Source organism: Podarcis filfolensis (genome assembly GCF_964270895.1).
Source record: "Podarcis filfolensis genome assembly, chromosome: 5".
NCBI lineage: Eukaryota > Metazoa > Chordata > Lepidosauria > Squamata > Lacertidae > Podarcis > Podarcis filfolensis.
This window is the reverse complement of record NC_139608.1, coordinates 54,362,609-54,380,747: the sequence shown is the minus strand read 5'-3', so window position 1 is coordinate 54,380,747 and position 18,139 is coordinate 54,362,609. Positions and strand designations below refer to the sequence as shown.

Below are 18,139 nucleotides of genomic sequence, written 5' to 3'. Positions count from 1 at the left end.
TCCCATCTCCTATCAATTTACAATCCCTACCACCAGGTCTTTATTAAAGCTTAAATGTTTCACAATTGTTTTGAAGTGTTGCTGGGTGGAATGTACACAGATGACTTCTTATATGATTCACCCTTTGATTTTATCACTTTTTCTTGCTTTTACTATGGAATTTAATTTATTAACTGGCTTGCTTTGTATTTATTTTTTCTTTTGCGTATTATTATCAATAAAGTTGCTTTGAGAGTTACCGAGTAACAGAATATAAATACATTAATATGCAATAAATCATCATAGCAGTTCTCTTGCTGAATGGGGGCAAATGTCTACAACCAGTTTATTCTTTTCTGAGAAAAAACTTCTGAAATGCTGACATCACTCTTTAATGGTGCACTACACATCTTAAATCCCCCTTTTGCCATCTTCCCAGCCATGCTGAAGACAAATTACAATTTGCAAAGGTAAATTGCAAGAGCTGGAGACAATGTGTGCTTCTAAGGTTTTTCAAACTAAGCCTTTGGCCAGCGTAAGAGAGCTCTTATTCAACATAAAACTGAATATGTGGTTTATCCTACCATGCCCAAAAAGATAACAGATTAAAAAGTAGATGTTCCCACTGTTAAATCCAAGAATTATAATAGCATTAATTTTTTTGAAAATTGCATTTATTAAACTATTTAAACTACTATTAAATATGTACAAAAGTTCAACTAGAAAATAACATATTTCAAAGGAATCAACTAACAGAAAAGTTTATTACTGTTCAGACTGAAGAAAACAATGTTTCATGGATAAGCTAAAAATAAAAGAATGATAGAATATACTGAATGATTACACAAAACACTACTTTCTGTGAAAGCATTATTGGAAATGTATCTTCATTTAATCCAGGATTTGCTTTATGCTAGCCTTGTAACGAGCAAGTGGACGTACTTTGAAAGAGAAAATTACTGAAGCATTGTGTCGGAAGTTAAGTAGACCTGCAAAATAAAGAAGCATGTCTCAGAGAACTATCTGAATTTTCATAACATTGCAAATAAATTTTCAACAAAGTGTTCCAACTTGACATAAACCTTCATACATCATACATGTCATTTCTTTGCCTTTCCAAATCTAACAATTAAAAGTCTGCAACTGGAAGCTGAAAAGCTCTAATTTAGAAAAGCACTATCACTTGGCACAAGTTAACTTCTATGGATCACTACAAGAATTCTTCAGTGTCTGGTTCAAGACTGGCATAAGCAACATGTCTGAAAAGCATATTAATGTTTCAGAAATTCATTTAAAGGCAGAAAGAAGTCCAAATAGATGCCTGTCTAAATGCATTGCAATTACGTTACAATTATTTTGCGAATACACAGATATGCTCTGCCTTGTCTCAGCTCATTACCGACTCAAACAATTTGCCCTTCTGGGATCAATTGTTTGCTAATAAATAATTGTTTGCAGCAACAAAATGTTATTAAGTACTATTCTTATTAGTTTTGCTTCTACATCCTGTAATAAGATTCAAAACTAACTAATTCCCAGGAGTCTAACCTTAACCTTGCTGTGTTTAACAGCCCAGGAAATGATGAACCATCTGTTTCAGAAAATAATGGACAGCCAAGAGGAAATATTGTTTAATTGAAGATTAACCTCCTCAGAAAGCAGAACGAAGCATCCCTATAATTAGCAAACACAACGCAAGGATAGAAACAGCTGAAATCAAAGTCATATGGTCAGGCCCTCAATCGACTGAAGACTGCTTCCCATGCTATAATTCTCATTAATGCAAGTAATCTGCAGGAGCACTCCCATTAACATGGTGTAATGTGGGAAGTAGTTCCAAATCTTTTTTTTTTTTAAATCCCACTATACTGATTTTGGTAAGTTGCATTCATATTAGTGTAACAGATGATAGCATGACAAAGTCAAGGCTGGGGTAAATCGACTAAAAATCTAAAATATACCTTTAAGTCGTGGTTATGCCTAGAAAGTAGAACTGTGATGCCGGCTCTTAAGAATTTGAAATACCATGAGTGCTTATAGTACTCCCAGAAGCAGCACAGCAACAAATATTTACAAAAGGTCTGGTGGCATTTACTTATGCTAGACATAAAGGAAATATCATTACTAGCTGTTCTACTGTCAGTATCTCACTCAACATAGATACTCAACATAGATCGGCTGATTAAGTCTAATGTGATGAACCTGACCTAAGGTAAAAGAGGTTTGGGAAAAGGTAGCCAGTACTGCAACTCTATACCGACTTACCAGGGAGTAAGCCCCATCAAACTCAATAGGTCTTACTTCTGAGTAGACATGTTTAGGATTGCACTATTATATAATAAAGTTTTAAATAAATAAATAAGAGTTATACAGTGAGTTTTATAAGAAAAAGTCTGCCTGGAATGCTCCTACTGGGAAAAGGAGATGGGTGTTTTTTGTTGTTTCCTCATTTCCCCTGCATTCCCGGAAAAACTGATCCAGAGTTAAAGGTGGAAACTTTAAATAAACCTTTTGCCTTTTTTTAATTAGTTTCTGTAAACACAACTTCTGCATTAATTTGGTATTGTTCATTTTAGTTCAGTTTTCATGATCACATCTTTGTTTGTCTCATATCTGCATCCTTCACCATGATGCAACACTTTGGTACACACAATTCTTCTCTACTTTATCCTCAAAACAACCCAGAGAAGTAGATTAAAATGAGATGTGGTGACTGGCCTGGACATCTCTAGCACTAGTCCAACAATAACTATTCTTGCTTGAAAACATATTGGGTGGGATTCACCCAATGCGCCCCATCAATGGAAGCCTGTGCAAAGACTTCACTTGCACAATGGAGCTCCCCTCCCCAATGAACCCCCCAAATTGGCTTGGATGAGTTGGAAGTACTCCCAGACAAGGGGGGGCAGGCATTGTGTCTGACAAGCTGAAATGCTTGTGTAGACAAAACACTTGCCATAGCGCAACAATGAATTCCACCATTACTGTATAAGCCCCTCAACAGTTTTGTTTTGTTTTTTAAATCTCAAGAGCACAGGTACAGTTGCCAAGTTTATAACCTAGATGTGCTAATAAGCCTTTTTAAAAGTGCCAAGGCACAGGGACACAGCATCTTCCAGGACACCCAAACCCTTTGAAGATCTTTGTTCTGATCCTCATGGGAGACACCGCTCTGTATTTCTTTGGTTTGATAGAGGCATAACCTAATACCCTCCCTGTTATGGCATCTATCTTCTGAAAGTCCCATGCAAAAAGAACATTCCTTCAACACAACAAACTGTATGTCAATTACTTTCAGCTTAATTTAGCTGTACCTGATGATGCTTTACTATAAGATGCCCTGAGCAAAGGCATTTGGAAAAGACAGAGAATATATTTTCAAATATTTTAGAATGCCCACAAACCCTGAACACAGGGACCCTGAATGCCCACACCAGCTTATTTGCCGGACATTATTCTGAGGCAAGTAACTGTACTCACAAGATGGGCTTAGAAAAGCTACTCTTCATTTCCATGAAGTCCACGCCAGTGACTCAAGAATCAGATTAAGTTTTAAAGTAAGAAATATCCACTTTTTGGATGTTACGTGAGGCAAATTCTACATCTTAATAAGCAACCAAATGCCAAGTGTGAGAATGCCCACAATCACTATAAGCTGCCAATTCCTTGCAGGAGGAAGTTCAAGCCACATGGAGCTTTCCCACCAACAAGAGCCACTCTGATTCCATAACAGAAGTAGTACATGTACACAACAAGAGAAAGAAGAAGCACTAGTGATCAGCAAGGGTTTACGACTCCTAAATGTTTAGCAACAAAAACATTTTCCACCTTAATAAGGGTACTGAAATGAAAAAAAATATTAACTGACTGGACTTTTGTGTGAAATGTCAGTTCAGTTTTGGCCCTAAAAATTAATTCCTAGATTCAGAATGGGCTCAGAAGCACTCTGTTCTTTAATTCTAAGTCTATGTATGCATTATTGTGTACCTAGGTCTGACTGGCAGATCATAGAGTTCCAGCAAGCAAGGAGTAGGAGTTGACCCATCCCTATGAATACTACAGCATAAAGGCCTTTTTGCATATTATCTTTCCCTACAGGCAAACGTGCTCATATCTGCTGCTCCCCACCTTCCTGAAGGCAAATACGCTAATGAGAGACAGCAAGCAGCTGTGGGGCTAGTGGGAACAGCTAATACCCACAGAGGTTCCAAACACTACAGGCATATGCGTTTTCTTAGCACTGTAATATACTCAAGTGGCAAAACTGAATGTAAGATATAAACTCCAATGTGCTGAGGGAAAGAAAATCGCAATGTATTTAGCTTTAGGCTAAATTCATTTTAGCTTTGTGCAACCAAAACTAGTATTTTCTTTACCAGGAAACGTGGCACAATTCTGGACATTAAAGAGTTACACATACCGTTTCAAAATTATTTTCTTATAATTTAAACCATCACTATAGCAGCTCTGCTTTGGTGTATTGTAGATGAGAAGCCCAGATCTATGTGCAGAGATTGCCAATAGTTCAAAATCTTAAAAATCCTAATATAATTAGACTCTCTCATATGTATTATCCTGAATTCTTCAACTTAATTTTAAAGCAATGAGCTGGCAATAATGCCATGACTTCATATAATAGCTCCTATTCAAGAAGAATGAGAGTTTGACATTCTTCTCCCACAAAACAAGTAGACAATTTTATCCACCAGCCGTCTATCAACCTACGGATATTGAAAGCTTGGGGAGAACAAGATAAAATCAACTCTAGTCCTACTGTCAAGCTGCACTATCTACCAGGAATCAATAATGCTATTCATGAATTTAGGAAAATTAATAAATCCTGGAATAAACGGTAGAAAAAGCTCAAATACAGGTGAAACTTACTCACTTGGGTTTTGTTTCGGCATCTGTCACTTGCCGAATATAGATACCATCTTCAGGATGTTCAACGTCATCCAATTCGTACATATATGATGATGCAATTGCAAGGGTGGTTCCATCATTACTGAAGGCTAGAGATGCTATGCTTGTAGGATAGCGGTGGAACTGACAGAGTCTCTTTTTATTGAATGGATCCCAAATATTGACAAAGCCATCGGAACCACCTAAAAATAGATTGCAAAGAGCCAAAGCAGCAGAAACGAGCATTATTGATATCTGTGCAATTAAATATAATTAGAAAGTGCAAGGATATTTCAGTTATTTAATGGGAGAAGCACATGGTACAAGATATAAAATAGGTTCTGAATTATTGCAGAAAAATTTTACATCAAACAATCTTCCCAGTTTTACAAGTATGCAAAACAGTTACAAAGTAGAAACTGTATTTTTCAGCATATATTTTAATGATATATTTGAGAACTAAAGACAGGATACCTCAAATTCTCTAAAAGAATCACAGAACAACTGAAGCTTTTCAGATGACTGCTTGGTCAATATAACTGAAGAATTATCAACTAACAGCACTAATAAGAAAAAAATAAAGTTTCATGTTACCTGTAGCAAAAGTGTTATGGACATTGTGGAAAGAGATGGCATTGACTGGATAAATATGTTCAATATTATTCTCCTTCAATCTGTGACATTTGAAAGCATATTTCTTCTTCTGCACCTCCAAACTTGGATCCAAATACTCAACTGCAACACGGCCTTCAATAGAGCTTAACACATAGCCCTATGGGACACAGACAGAATCCTCACTTATTTCGATGACTGATCATAGGGTTTTGTTTTTTCTTTATGAACTGCTCTATGTCGATGAAACATTTATAAGATGTGTACATCTTATGTACACATGTCACATTTAACTATTGAGAGGCACAGGTGCACTCTGAGTCCTAAAGGTTTGTAAAAATGTCTGAGAATATTCCAAAGGGAATTATAGATTATTCTCTTAGCATTGTGTCCTGATAAAGAATGTTGCATTCCAGTTCTGACGTTAACTCTAAACAGGGCACACACTAATGCCTTTTAGAAAGTGAGAACAGATTCCAAATGAGACCTCATTGGAGGAACCCTTTTGCTTATAAATAACATCTAACAAAATTCGCTTTCATTTAATGCCTCCTCTGCATAAGACAACTCTATATCTGCTAGGTGTATCTTGCTATCTGACATCAATAAAAGTCTGTTAGGCTTTTCCTTTATATTTTTCCCACCTCAAGAAGAGCAGAAAATAATGGCTAAACACTACATTGAACCCCAGAGAAGGGAATGATGAGAGAAACAAAGACACTCTTGTTCTTCTGTTAATTCTCTTTGTAGCTTTGATAGATCCAGGAAAGAGCCATGCCCAGCACAGAAAATGACTCCTAAGCAAATAGTTTTTTATCTAAATCCTGTAACGGTATTTCCCAGAACACTAATTTTCTTGGCGCATGGCATTTATGCCAGTCTACTTACTGCTCCTGCATAATTCAGAGCTCTGTGATAATTTTAGAATTAAATACAATATTAAAGTTCCTCTAGTTTCCAACTCCATTAACAGCTTCAAAACCTTAGGAAAGCACAGCAAATACATCATTTGTTTTAGAGATAGCAATAAAATTAGCAAGATTCAAAATAAACTTTTTGAGTCAAGATAATCATAAATATCAAAAGCTGGTATAATTGAGACTAATTTTCTACAAACTTTCATTTGACAAGCCGCTCTGAGCCCGGCCTTGGCTGGGGAGGGCGGGATATAAATAAAAATTATTATTATTATTATTATTATTATTATTATTATTATTATTATTATTCAGCACAATTTAAATACCTGTTTGTTAGGGAATGCTCTGATGCAACGTGTCTGATATTTAAGACTTGATTCTCTTCTTTGTTGAACATAGCCCATGTTTCGCAAGTCCCACACCAAAACTCTCCGACCAGCTGTTCCCACTATCAATCTATCACCAGACACAGACAATGTATACACCTTGGAAAAAAGTTATAAAGTGGCATTACATTTTCCACATTCAGTACTAGGATTTTTACTTTAGCAGCATAAAGGTAGAAGGAAAAGATTACCTGTTCCATTAACATGTTCAATGACAAAAGATTTTTAAAAGTAGAAGTCGAGCAGACTTAACTCTCCATGAAACACTAAAATGCATTCTACATGGACTATACAAGATTACCCATGTTAGAATACCAAAATTTTACATACTAAGCCTTGCTATAGAGATGCAATTTTTCTTGTTTGTCCTCCTTATATCTATCTTGTTCCTGCTAAGAGTTCTCCATCCTCAAAGGGAGACCATTATTTTCCCAACCAACCTACAAACCTAAAAAGCTAATTCTACCCTTTAAGTTATAACAATGTCCTTGCCAATTCATCTAACCCCAGCTTTCACAAATCCTCAGGAACTATAGTTAGCACAAACTATGGATTGCATATACATTTATAATCATAGTTGTGGTTTGGAGCTAACCATTGTTAGTACATACACACAAATAATTTTTAAAAACCCAGGTGCCTATGTAATGTTTTTAGGCTCTGAAAGCAAAAAGTGAATTTAAATTCTTTAAATAAAATGTGGGGTGGGAAGGGGAAGATCCATCTGCAAGAAGTAAGGTGAGATAGTGCTCAAGCTCACAGATTGCTCTCAATCTCTTATCCATGGTTAACAGATCAAGCATCATTACATCTGTGTCATGATTACATAAATAATTTTAAAGAAACAGTTTGTCTATTGTTTCAGAAAACAATAACCTACCTGTCAATTACACACAGAGAGAAAAATTTGCTGGCAGGAACATCAAAAAATATATTACACTGAACACTCAACTGTTTATTTACTCTTGCCATTTCAGCATGCATAACTAACCGCTAAAAAAAAAAATTAATGGTTGTGATAAACTAGAAAATGTTGCTTAAATCAGTTTAAACTAAAAACAAAAGTTGTGTAACTAAGCAATTAATCTGTTATCAGGTAAAACTCTTTCAAGTAACAGCTACTAGTTACATATTAGATATTTCAACTTTACCTTTCTAAAAAGATACATACTATACATGCTTTCATTCCATATCCTTAACATGTGGTAGATCTGGTATCTAATTACAGATCCTTCATTTATACTAGGACTAACAGAATGTAAACAGAATGCACGGGCTACCGATTAGTTTCCAGGCCCAATTCAAAGTGCTGGTTTTAACCTTAAATGGCTCAGGACTGCAATACCTCAAGGACCACCTCTTTCCATATGAACCTACCCGGACCCTGAGATCATCTTCTGAGGCCTTTCTTCATGTGCCTTCTCCTAGAGGTCCAGAGGGTGGCAACACAACAATGAGCATTCTCTGCAGTGGCTCCCTGTCTGTGGAATGTTCTCCCCAGGGAAACTCGCCTGACACCTTCATTATACACCTTTAGGCGCCAAGCAAAAACATTCCTTTTTAACCAGGCCTTTGGTTGATTTGATTGACATCCTATGTCCTTTTAAAATGTGGGTTGGGTTGTTTTTATTTTGATTATATATTTTGTGGTTTTATATTTTGATTTTGTTCTGTGAACTGCCCTGAGGCCTCTGGATATAGGGCGGTATATAAATTCAATAAATTATTATTATTATTGATGAATTGTCAATGGCTCAAACAACAGTGACACAAAGCAAATTACTATACAAGAATGCATACAGTATAAAATGTGGCAACACAAAAACAATGTTATGGAAAAATATATACAGGAAAAACTGCATCAGGAGTGTTAACTACCGGTACCTTAAATCTCCTTTACAGACTAGTGTCATACCTGTGAAGTATTCTTTACAGCACCCCATAGCCATAAATCAAATGAAACCAATATCATGAAATAGGCTAGGTATACACATTTATCAGAGATACTATTTAAAAAAGTGACATAATGAACCTTGCTATACCAATAAGAAGTTTGATTCAGTGTGACTGTCTATTATATGGCATTCTGCGAGCAATTCATCACAGTTTTCTACATGCTACATGCAACCATAAATCACAAGTGAAAAACAACACATTTTTATCCTGATCAAAGATCTTGCCAATAGATTCAGATTATGTAGTGCCCACATTACTGGGATATTTAGACATGATGTGGTCCAGACTGACAGCTCACCATTGTGATTAGAAAGTATTTGAAGTAGTGACAAAAACTAAAAAGTTTTACATTTGCATGTATCTGCCTATGAAAATGAAGAGTGGCAAGAGATCATAAATAAAAATTTAAATACTGTTAATGCAACTGCTGTTTAGTGAGCTAAAGAAGTTAAAGCCTCATCTCATCCATTTATCAAAACATGCAGCTATTCATACCATAAGGCTGCACTAACATGTTAAAATAAAAGTTACACCGCTCAAGTTACTCTTAAATGCACAACTGAAGGTTTATTGTTGGCCGTAACTTTATCACATCACTTTGTTTACAGTACTTGTAAGCCAAAGTTACAGCAGGCTGCAAATCAGCTGCTAGGACCTTACTCATGGACCCTGAATAAGAAGCTGAAAGAAATCAAGCTGCGACAGTCTAAATTTCCTGTTTACATTGGCATACATGGATACACCAATAAAGCCCTTCCTATATTAGTGTACTGACACCACAATATAACATAGGCAATACTACCAGCTGGGTTTCTGGAATATACCTTCAGCAAAAGGATCTCCCTATTGTATCCAAGTCTTATCCTGGTTTGTTAATTAACAATGGTTTATAAAAACCAGTTTACTAAAGATTGAGCAATGGGAAAAAGCAGTTTAGAAACAAAAGAGGACTAAAGCTTTAAACCTTGTCCCTTTGTGGGAGGAGAACACAAGTCTAAAGTTTGTGGGGCTCAAGCCCTTAACAACAAACCATGGTTTTGTGTTATGTCTGAAGAGTGTCATTATATTTTCCTGGTGTAGCTAAGCTTGCATTAATTACTGAGAATAACTAAAGAGTTAACTTTGTATTTTTCTGGTATTTAAGTAGTACTTGTTAATCATGTAAAAACTCACTTAAGTCTGTAATTTTACCCTCATTAATAGTGTTTATAAATTTTTAATGCAAACAATGAACTGATCTGAAAGATATTAATACTTTAATTGCTCAAATGTATTCCTTAACCACATTAAAAAATACAAGTCTACTAAAAAAAAGAGCCCCATTGAACTTAACAGGGCTTACTTCTGAGTAGGCACGCAAAGTATTGTATTGTAAATTGCTTAAATACAAACCTTCTCAGGCTGAGAAAACGTTCCCGCATTACAAGGTGTTCTCGGATCCCATAACTTGACTGTTTGATCCCAACTTCCTGTTACCATTACATTCACCTCTGGACAATATTCAACGCATCGGATAGGAGCATCATGGGTGCCAACAAGATTGTCTGTTTTTTTAAAAAAAAGATTAATAATAATCTGAACACATAGTTGCACTATATTTTTGATAATCAAATTTAACAAAAAGGACAAAACAATATTCATACAGAGTTAACAGGGTCTGATATACCATTCACTAATGTATGTGCATGCTGGGACATCTTTCAAAGGACGCTTGATCCTCTAATCTTCTCAATAGACATACACTTCTGAAGTGTTAAATGTAGACTAATAGATATCAACTCAGTATTTCAAAGAAGCTTAAGGGGGGTGTTAGTACCCATGCAGAGATTTTCAAATGAACAAAAGAGATTTGTGCACCTATCTCTGTTGGGGTCCTCTGAAAATCCTAGTCATGAATGGTGTGTTTGAAAGATCTAATAGTAGGTGAATGTAGCATGACCACATTAGTTCATGCCTTTGCCACTTGTGAGTAATTAGGCACTTTCAGCAAAACTGTCAATAAACCTTTATTCCACAGCATCATCCATTTTAGCAATGTATCCTGTAGTACTAAACTGTTTTAGAAGCTTTTAAAGTGATGCTGAATACTAATCCTGTAATACTTCAGATTCTTTCTCCAACTTAGGAAAGAAATCAGTACTTTTTTTTAATCCTCTAGAATTTATTCTAAATAGCTTTCTCCCCCAAACCCAATTCTCCAATTCTTTCAAGACATCAAGCAACCATTGCCTGGAAACTTCTTATCCATTTACAATGTCACAGCATCTAATTTCATCCTCTACAATGATGAAAAGCAGCTTTCCTGACATTCAGTTACTCTGCTTCCAAACAGCTAGGTGTCTGATCCTATTATCCCTGCATCAACTACAATGACTATTTATCAATATTGTAGGGTATTTGTAAAGGGAGTGGATGTTAAATGCCCTCTTTTCAAGTCAGAACGTGCAATCATACTCATACCTTAAAATCTCACTCAACAGATGTCCCCCAGATTTCTCTACTACCCAAAAAAATATATAATCACAGTTTAAGGATTTCATATTTAGAATCATAGAATTGTAGAGTTGGATGGGACCACAAGGCTCATCTAGTCCAACCCACTGCAGTGCAGGAATCTTTTGCCCAACATGGAGCTCAAACCCATGACCCTGAGATTAAACGTCTCACAGCTCTACCGACTGAGCTATCCGTTTACAGCATTTTCCCCATTGTCTCTTAAATCAATTCAAGCCCCGCACATTACTCTATGAACTCATAGTTCATATGCACATGTATGCAGAATAATGCCCTTCTGCCAAAATCTCAGGCAAGTCTAAACGACTGTAAAAACAAAGTTGGAGGTGTTAAATAGCCCATAAATACATTTCTAAAGGGAAAAGAACAAGTGAAACTATCAAGGATAGAAAAAGTACTGCATAGAACTAGGTCATACAAGCAATATTGACAGTTTCGCTTCCTCAACACTCAAGACTAGAACTGTAAATAAAACAAAAAGATTGTTTTTAAATAAAAATGTACCACCCTGCAAATATTTTATATACTCAGTTAAAGACAAAATACCACAAGGTTCTTAGCATGGAATACTCTTTCTTTAGCCTAACAATCTGCATTGACTAATAAAGCTTTAAATGCACTAAATAAAATCAAGAGCAACACTATACAGAAATAAATGGAAGTTACAGAAAGTGCAGACATAAAACCAAATGACATAGTAAATATGAACTGTACAGAAAAGAAACACATTTAATTTGTACTTTAATGCTGTCTGTATTTATACCGTAAGAATTCCAGTCATAATACTTTTCTATTTCACGACACTATTTTCAGTGAATTAATCTACTGTTGAAACAATCTATTTTCTCCTACTTCTGCAGATTCTACTATACCTATAAATTAGCTTACCTTGATCAGTGTTCAAGTCATGCATTTTTAACTGCCGATCCAATCCTCCACTCCAGGCATGTGTAGGGTCCTTCAAGAGAAGAAAGTTGTTCACTTATGTTCTATATCTGTACTCCAAGGAACCAACCAATATTTGATAAAGGCATTATTTTTGCTTTAAAAAGTCTTATCCAACAGTGTCAGCAAGGGATCAACAAACCATGACCCTTTCAAACTCATACATATAAGAATTTGGGATGGCACTGCTCTCCTACTGGCTACATACCCATTTTATTTTATTTCCACAAGAGAACAGGGCAATTAAATGACAACAGTAGCACTACAGCCAAAGGTCACCCACAATGGTTACTATAACTGTGGGAAGAATTTGAACCCCACCCTTGTGCAAGTGGCTTTGGCTCCTTCACTGGGGCAAATGCTACGCACAAAATTATGAAACTGAAGATTAGAAAATATATTCTGTTATTAATGTGTTTGACAATGCTAATGTGATATTGCTTCCAAAATAATTAATGTTGATGACATCCTGCAGCATATCTATTATATAGGAATGAAATACTATACTTGACTAGGCAACAAAAAGATCAAAAGACAGTGGATGACATCCAGTGATGTCCACCCAATTGTGCAGCGGACTTCTGCTCATGGAACAAAATGCCCCATTTTTGCGTATTATTACTACCACCACATTCTCTTCCAGTAGGTTGGCAGACCCTCCAAAGATGATATTGGAGATATTCAGGGGGCTACAGAGTGGAGGACAAAGCAGAAGTAACGTATGAGCAGAAGACCACTGATACAACACAATTTTACTGGTTTCCCAATTTTCCATACAGGCTTACAATAAAAATACGTAGTTTTAAAAACAGAGCTGTCAATCAATTGAACAATTCTGTTCGGCCATCTGTCTTAACCAATTAAAATTAAATATTAACCTGTTAAACTGGCTTATTACTAAAAACCTCAGTAAGGGTACCTTTAAAAAAAATGATGACGATAACCTGTATTTTTAAAGGTTTTCGCTGGTTGTTGGAGAGCAAGACTATCTTTAGCATTCTTTTTTTCATTCCCCATTACAACAAAACATCAGGCCCACACAAGCATCAAAACAAGCTTAACTTACTTAACTTAAGGCATACTTAACTTATAGCTCAATTATTAATAAAAAGCCAGGACAGAGAAGCCCATGTGCAATTGCAAAGTGTTTCTGAGCACAGAAAGGGTGGTGGGTTGCTCCAGAGGGCCTCCCAGTCTTCAAGAGGTAGTTTCTTGTCAGATGGGAGGAGCTGAAAACCCTGTGCGTGCAAAACACTGTGCATGGCACTTTGGAATCCAGCCTAAAGGCTTCAGTAACCTACTAATTAAGTCAATTACACCTTGCATCCCCTTGTTATAACTTCAATAGTAAAAACACAAAGTAGTAAAAAAGACTTACATAAAAAGCACAGTCAAGTACAGCTCCTGTATGTTGATACTTGAGTCTCATGGTGTTGGCAGGAACATCATACAATCGAACAGAAGTGTCCCAAGATGAAACAAGCAGAAACTGAGATGTGTTAGGACTAAATTTCACTGATGAGATTCCATCTTCCGGAGGTTGGTTCAATTTAAATTCATTTGACCCAGTCATCTGAATAAGATAATACAAAAGTTATCTATAGATTATTATTTTTTTCTATATTATCTTTGGTAGATTTTAAAGAGAAATTACATCAGCAAGAAAAGCCTGCTGGATGGGCCACTGGAACTTCTGCTCCAGAACTCTGTTGTCAATATGCAATATGCTGATGACACCCAGCTTTATCTGTTGATGGACGGCCATCCTGACTCAGCCCAGGACACACTGACCAGATGTTTGGAAGCTGTGGCTGAATGGCTGCGTGGGAGCCAGTTAAGTCAAATCCTTCGAAGAAAGAGGTCGTCTGGCTGGGTCGGGACGACATGGGGTTGGGGGGCCAACTCCCATCACTTGCGGGGGCTCAATTAGTGCCAGCACCTTCCATCAGGAGTCTGGGTGTAACCTTTGACGCCTCCCTCTCTATGGAGGTGCAGGCTGCAGCTACAGCAAAGGTGGCATTTTTCCACCTTCGCCGTGCTAATCAGCTGGTCCCTTACCTTTCTCGCCCTGATCTAGCCACAGTGATCCAGTGATTACTTACTTACAAGTACAGTCATACCTTGGCTCCCGAACACCTTGGGAGTCAAACATTCTGGCTCCCATCCCTTTCAGAACTTGAAATATGGGTACCCCCAACAAAAAATTTAAAATTCGGCTTTGTAATTTGGAATTTATGTGATTTTATTTGATTTGATTTGATTGGTCTGTTAATAAAAAAATATTTTTAAAAAAAAAACATTCTGGCTCCTGAATGATTGAAAACTGGAAGTTAGTGTTTCAGTTTTCGAACATTCATTTGGAAGCCGAATGTCCAACGGGGCTTCTACAGCTTCCGATTGGCTGCAGGAGCTTCCTACAGCCAATCAGAAGCCACGCTTTGGTTTTTGAACGTTTCAGAAGTCGAATATCTGGCAAATTACTGAGCAGCCTGTAATGTAACATCTTATTTGGGGGGGCGGGGGGAGAAAAGCAATATCTCCATAACAGTAGAAATGTGGCCCAAAAAGAAAGGTGGGAGAAGCAGCATTAGCAAGTTCTGCTCTTGTACATTGCTTATGCACAGGCTATTTTGGCTCTGAGAACATCAGTGCCCAGCTATGAGTCGTGAAGGCCGTTCCCTGCAAAGCCCTTTCCACCTGGCCTAGGGAGCGGGGCCCAGACTCACCCAGCCCTACCAAAGAGGCTCCTGGTGAAACCAGAGGGACATCGCTATGCCTGACAACAAACCCTAATTATTGATTCTTTTGCCCCATCTTTCTGTGCCTGCCAAACAGCCGTGTCATGCTTATGATAATATTTTATTCTCTTGTTAATTATGCTGTTTTAAATGTGCATTTTATATTTGACTTCACTTAGCAATGATTTTTTTGTTAACTTTGTGTAAAATATGTATTCTTCAGCTGACCTCCTTTGTAATGTTTTATTCTGAAATCTTTCAGATAGTATTTTAGTCTTCTGATAATTATGTTGCTTTGACTGTATACTTTATATTTGACTTTCTTCAGAAATGTTTGATTTTGGATTGTTTTATTGATGTTTTAATATGCTGTAAACCGCTTAGAGATTTTTCTTAAAAATATAAAGCGGCATAGAAATGAAATGAATAATAATCAAATAACAGCATATGAAGAAATCAATGTGCTAGTATAACTGATTCCATATTATACAATGTATCTAATACCCTTGTGTTAGTTCCAACTGCATCTCTAAGAATGTACACCAGTAATGTGAGAATTTCCCTCTCACAGAAGTACTCTAAGGTTAAACCACTGCTTGTTTTCCCATATCAAAGTTCCATGATCATGGGATTACACAAATTCCTAGAGAATATGGCCCTCATAGTCATGGGAGCCATATCAGAACCACCAGCTGAGAGCCTAGGTACCAGTTGCTAGGGAGCGAGAGTCACAGAGGGCCATAGATGTCAACTTTTCCCTTTTCTTGCGAGGAATCCTATTTGGAATAAGGGAATTTCCCTTAAAAAAGGAGAAACGTTGACAGCTATGCAGAGTGCCACTGCTTGCAATGGCATCTTGTTATCTTAGAATCCTGCTTCTTACAAGACTGACCACTGGCCTGATCCAGCAAAGCTCTGGTTTTGTCTTTAACTTATCATTTCAACGAGCCTCGGTCTTTACAGCACAAAACCTTACCCCCTTGTTATTACATGTTTGACCCCAGAAGCGACGAAGGAACCTTAAGGAACAACCTCGAGTATGGGGGCGGAGGGAGAATTCTTCATAGGATGCCCCCTGCTTATTATTCCTTAACCATATGTTATTCCTTATGGGATGCCTGCACCCCCCTCCCCCACCCCAATTTCTCAGAAAGGGAAGAAGGCAGCAAGGGCGCGCGGGCACGACGCGGGGGGTGTAATGGGCGTGGCCTGGAAGGAGGACCCGCAGCCCCGCTTCCCTCCGAGGGTTTGGAGAGGCAATGGCCGAGAGGGAGTCCCCCAGGTGGGCGGGGGTGGGGAACGACAACAACAACACAACAACAACAGGGGCGCCCCTATTACCTTGTCCTCCAGTTTTCCGACGAGGCCTCTCTCTCACTTTCACACGCACCAACCGTCTTCCTCCTCTCACCACGCGCGCGCGCCTCGAATACCGAGCCAACTCCCAACAGCCCCAGCTCCGGCGACCGCCTCGGCCGGCGATTGGTTAGTTTAAAATGACTGAACGGCTCACGTACAGACGCACGCATGCCCGGCATGCTCCGCGAGGCAGCGTTTTGTAGCGTCGACTACAACGCCCAGCATGCAACGGGCTCCAAGTTACCCTTCCGCTGCTGCCCCCCCCCCATCTCTGCCTACAGAAGCCCATCTGCTTCTTTGAGTCTTCCTTCTTTCTTACGCGCCCCTCTCCGGGGCAAACCCTTGCGCTCCTTTCGCCACGCAGAGGCCTTTGGCGCTAGCGCCGTTTGTGAAGGCGGCTCTTGAGGCTGGAGAATGAATGGAAGCGGCTGCTCAAGCCGCACCTGTTTGGGCATAAAGCAGGTCCTTTGTCGCCTTAATAGGGAGATGGCTCCAAATAAGAGCGCTTTGGATCTGGGTCGTTGTCCTACGACCACAGCAACTCTCATATAGGCCAGTGCTCCGTGGATTTCTCGCTTCCTCCATAAGCCCCCTGGTTTTATCTTCCTGTGTACACACCCGCGTCATCCCTGTATGCGGCAGCCCCGTCCACAACTCCGCAGCAGTTGTGTAGCAGAAAACACCGCTGCAAAACCTGCATCCAGCAGAGTGTGTATAAGATTGCCAAAATTTCTCTGCACGGGATTTTTTTATATATGGGTTGTTTTCAGTTCGACTCCAAATTAAAAAGTTTCGCAGCTTTGGCGTTAAATGTATACACGTGTATGTATGAATACGTGAGAAAACTGGGAAGTAAGGGGAACCCGAGGCTTTTTTTATTTTTTTCATTCCCGCCCCTTGATTATTTACATCGCGTTTCCTTGTACTTTGAATTTCAACATTGAGACGTGCATGCATCATTCACACACACTTTTGTCCATGTGTAACTATCATGATTATATTGATAGAAAGGATTCCTACCGAACTATTGCTGGAACTGTTTTCAGTATGTGCATATAAATATCAGCCAAAATATTATAATTTTATATCTAAAGCCAAGTAAGACACATGTATGCCACATGAATTCAGAATACGAGCATTTGACTCTTCTTGCTAGGCTTTCCTGCTGTTCAATGCCTCTCGCTTTGAGGCAGCTTTCGAAATCCCTTCCTAATACCTTGAGTTCTTGGATCCTGACATATTTGCATAATCCTGTGTTCAGGACAAAGGACAATTCGCCTCTGAAAGGAAAGTCCAAGCGGTATCAGATGGAAATTAAACGCGCATGCTCTTAATAGCGAGAGCGATGATCCTGAAAAAAATATTGTTGTAATAGCCCTGCCATTGACGCCTCGCGGTTGAATCGACGCAGAAGCAGCAAGTTGGGGATAGTTCCCGGATGGAGAAAGAAGGTGCTGGAGAGATACTTGACGGCCCAAGGTTAATCAGTCTACCTCGCAGCTAAAGCAGATTGCAATGTATAGATCTCATTGTTTCCCTCCTTTTTAACCTGCTAAATCCTTATGTGTAGCCATGCTTGCAATTAAAGCAGATTAACTGCAAGCAACCGTTCACAGAAGGATTTCATGTTAACACACACCACAGTTCTATGCAGGCTGGCTTTAGAAGTAAGCCTCACTAAATTCAATGGCGCTTACTCCCAGGTCAGTGGGTATAGGATTGCAACCTTTTAAAAAGTGATGGAAACAACGAGAACTGTGCAATACTAACTCCTGCGGGCCACTATGTCGTTGACTTAAGCTTGGCCACAGTTTCCTCTACCATCCTGCGG

At 38.4% G+C, this 18,139-nt stretch overlaps 1 protein-coding gene across 3 annotated transcripts; it reads right to left on the bottom strand.

Annotated features, from left to right (window-relative positions):
- Window positions 1-724: 724 nt before the first annotated feature.
- On the bottom strand, window positions 725-16,428 carry BUB3 (BUB3 mitotic checkpoint protein). 3 transcript variants are annotated; one of them, XR_014548552.1, is made up of 8 exons: window positions 16,291-16,428; window positions 13,590-13,784; window positions 12,155-12,224; window positions 10,145-10,296; window positions 6,737-6,895; window positions 5,476-5,653; window positions 3,384-5,084; window positions 725-3,319 (listed from the first exon to the last, which is right to left on the bottom strand). XR_014548552.1 is itself a non-coding variant. In XM_083615130.1 (8 exons), the coding sequence occupies exons 2-7, from the start codon at window positions 13,782-13,784 to the stop codon at window positions 4,864-4,866; spliced, it is 975 nt and encodes a 324-aa protein (XP_083471256.1). In that variant the 5' UTR covers window positions 16,291-16,428; the 3' UTR covers window positions 725-968. The 3 variants fall into 3 exon arrangements, 2 of the variants coding, with proteins under 2 accessions (XP_083471256.1, XP_083471255.1); XM_083615130.1 differs by having other exon boundaries at window positions 725-968; window positions 4,864-5,084; XM_083615129.1 differs by having other exon boundaries at window positions 725-968; window positions 4,868-5,084.
- Between the last annotated feature and the right edge of the window lie 1,711 nt (window positions 16,429-18,139).

Excerpts from the sequence above, each read along its gene's own strand:
- BUB3 (XM_083615129.1), bottom strand. The coding sequence starts at position 13,784 with ATGACTGGGTCAAATGAATTTAAATTGAACCAACCTCCGGAAGATGGA. Across the intron at positions 6,896-10,144 it reads CGTTTTCTCAGCCTGAGAAG|GTGTATACATTGTCTGTGTC; the intron begins GTTTGTATTTAA and ends CTTTTTTCCAAG. Across the intron at positions 5,085-5,475 it reads CCATAACACTTTTGCTACAG|GTGGTTCCGATGGCTTTGTC; the intron begins GTAACATGAAAC and ends ATCTATTTTTAG.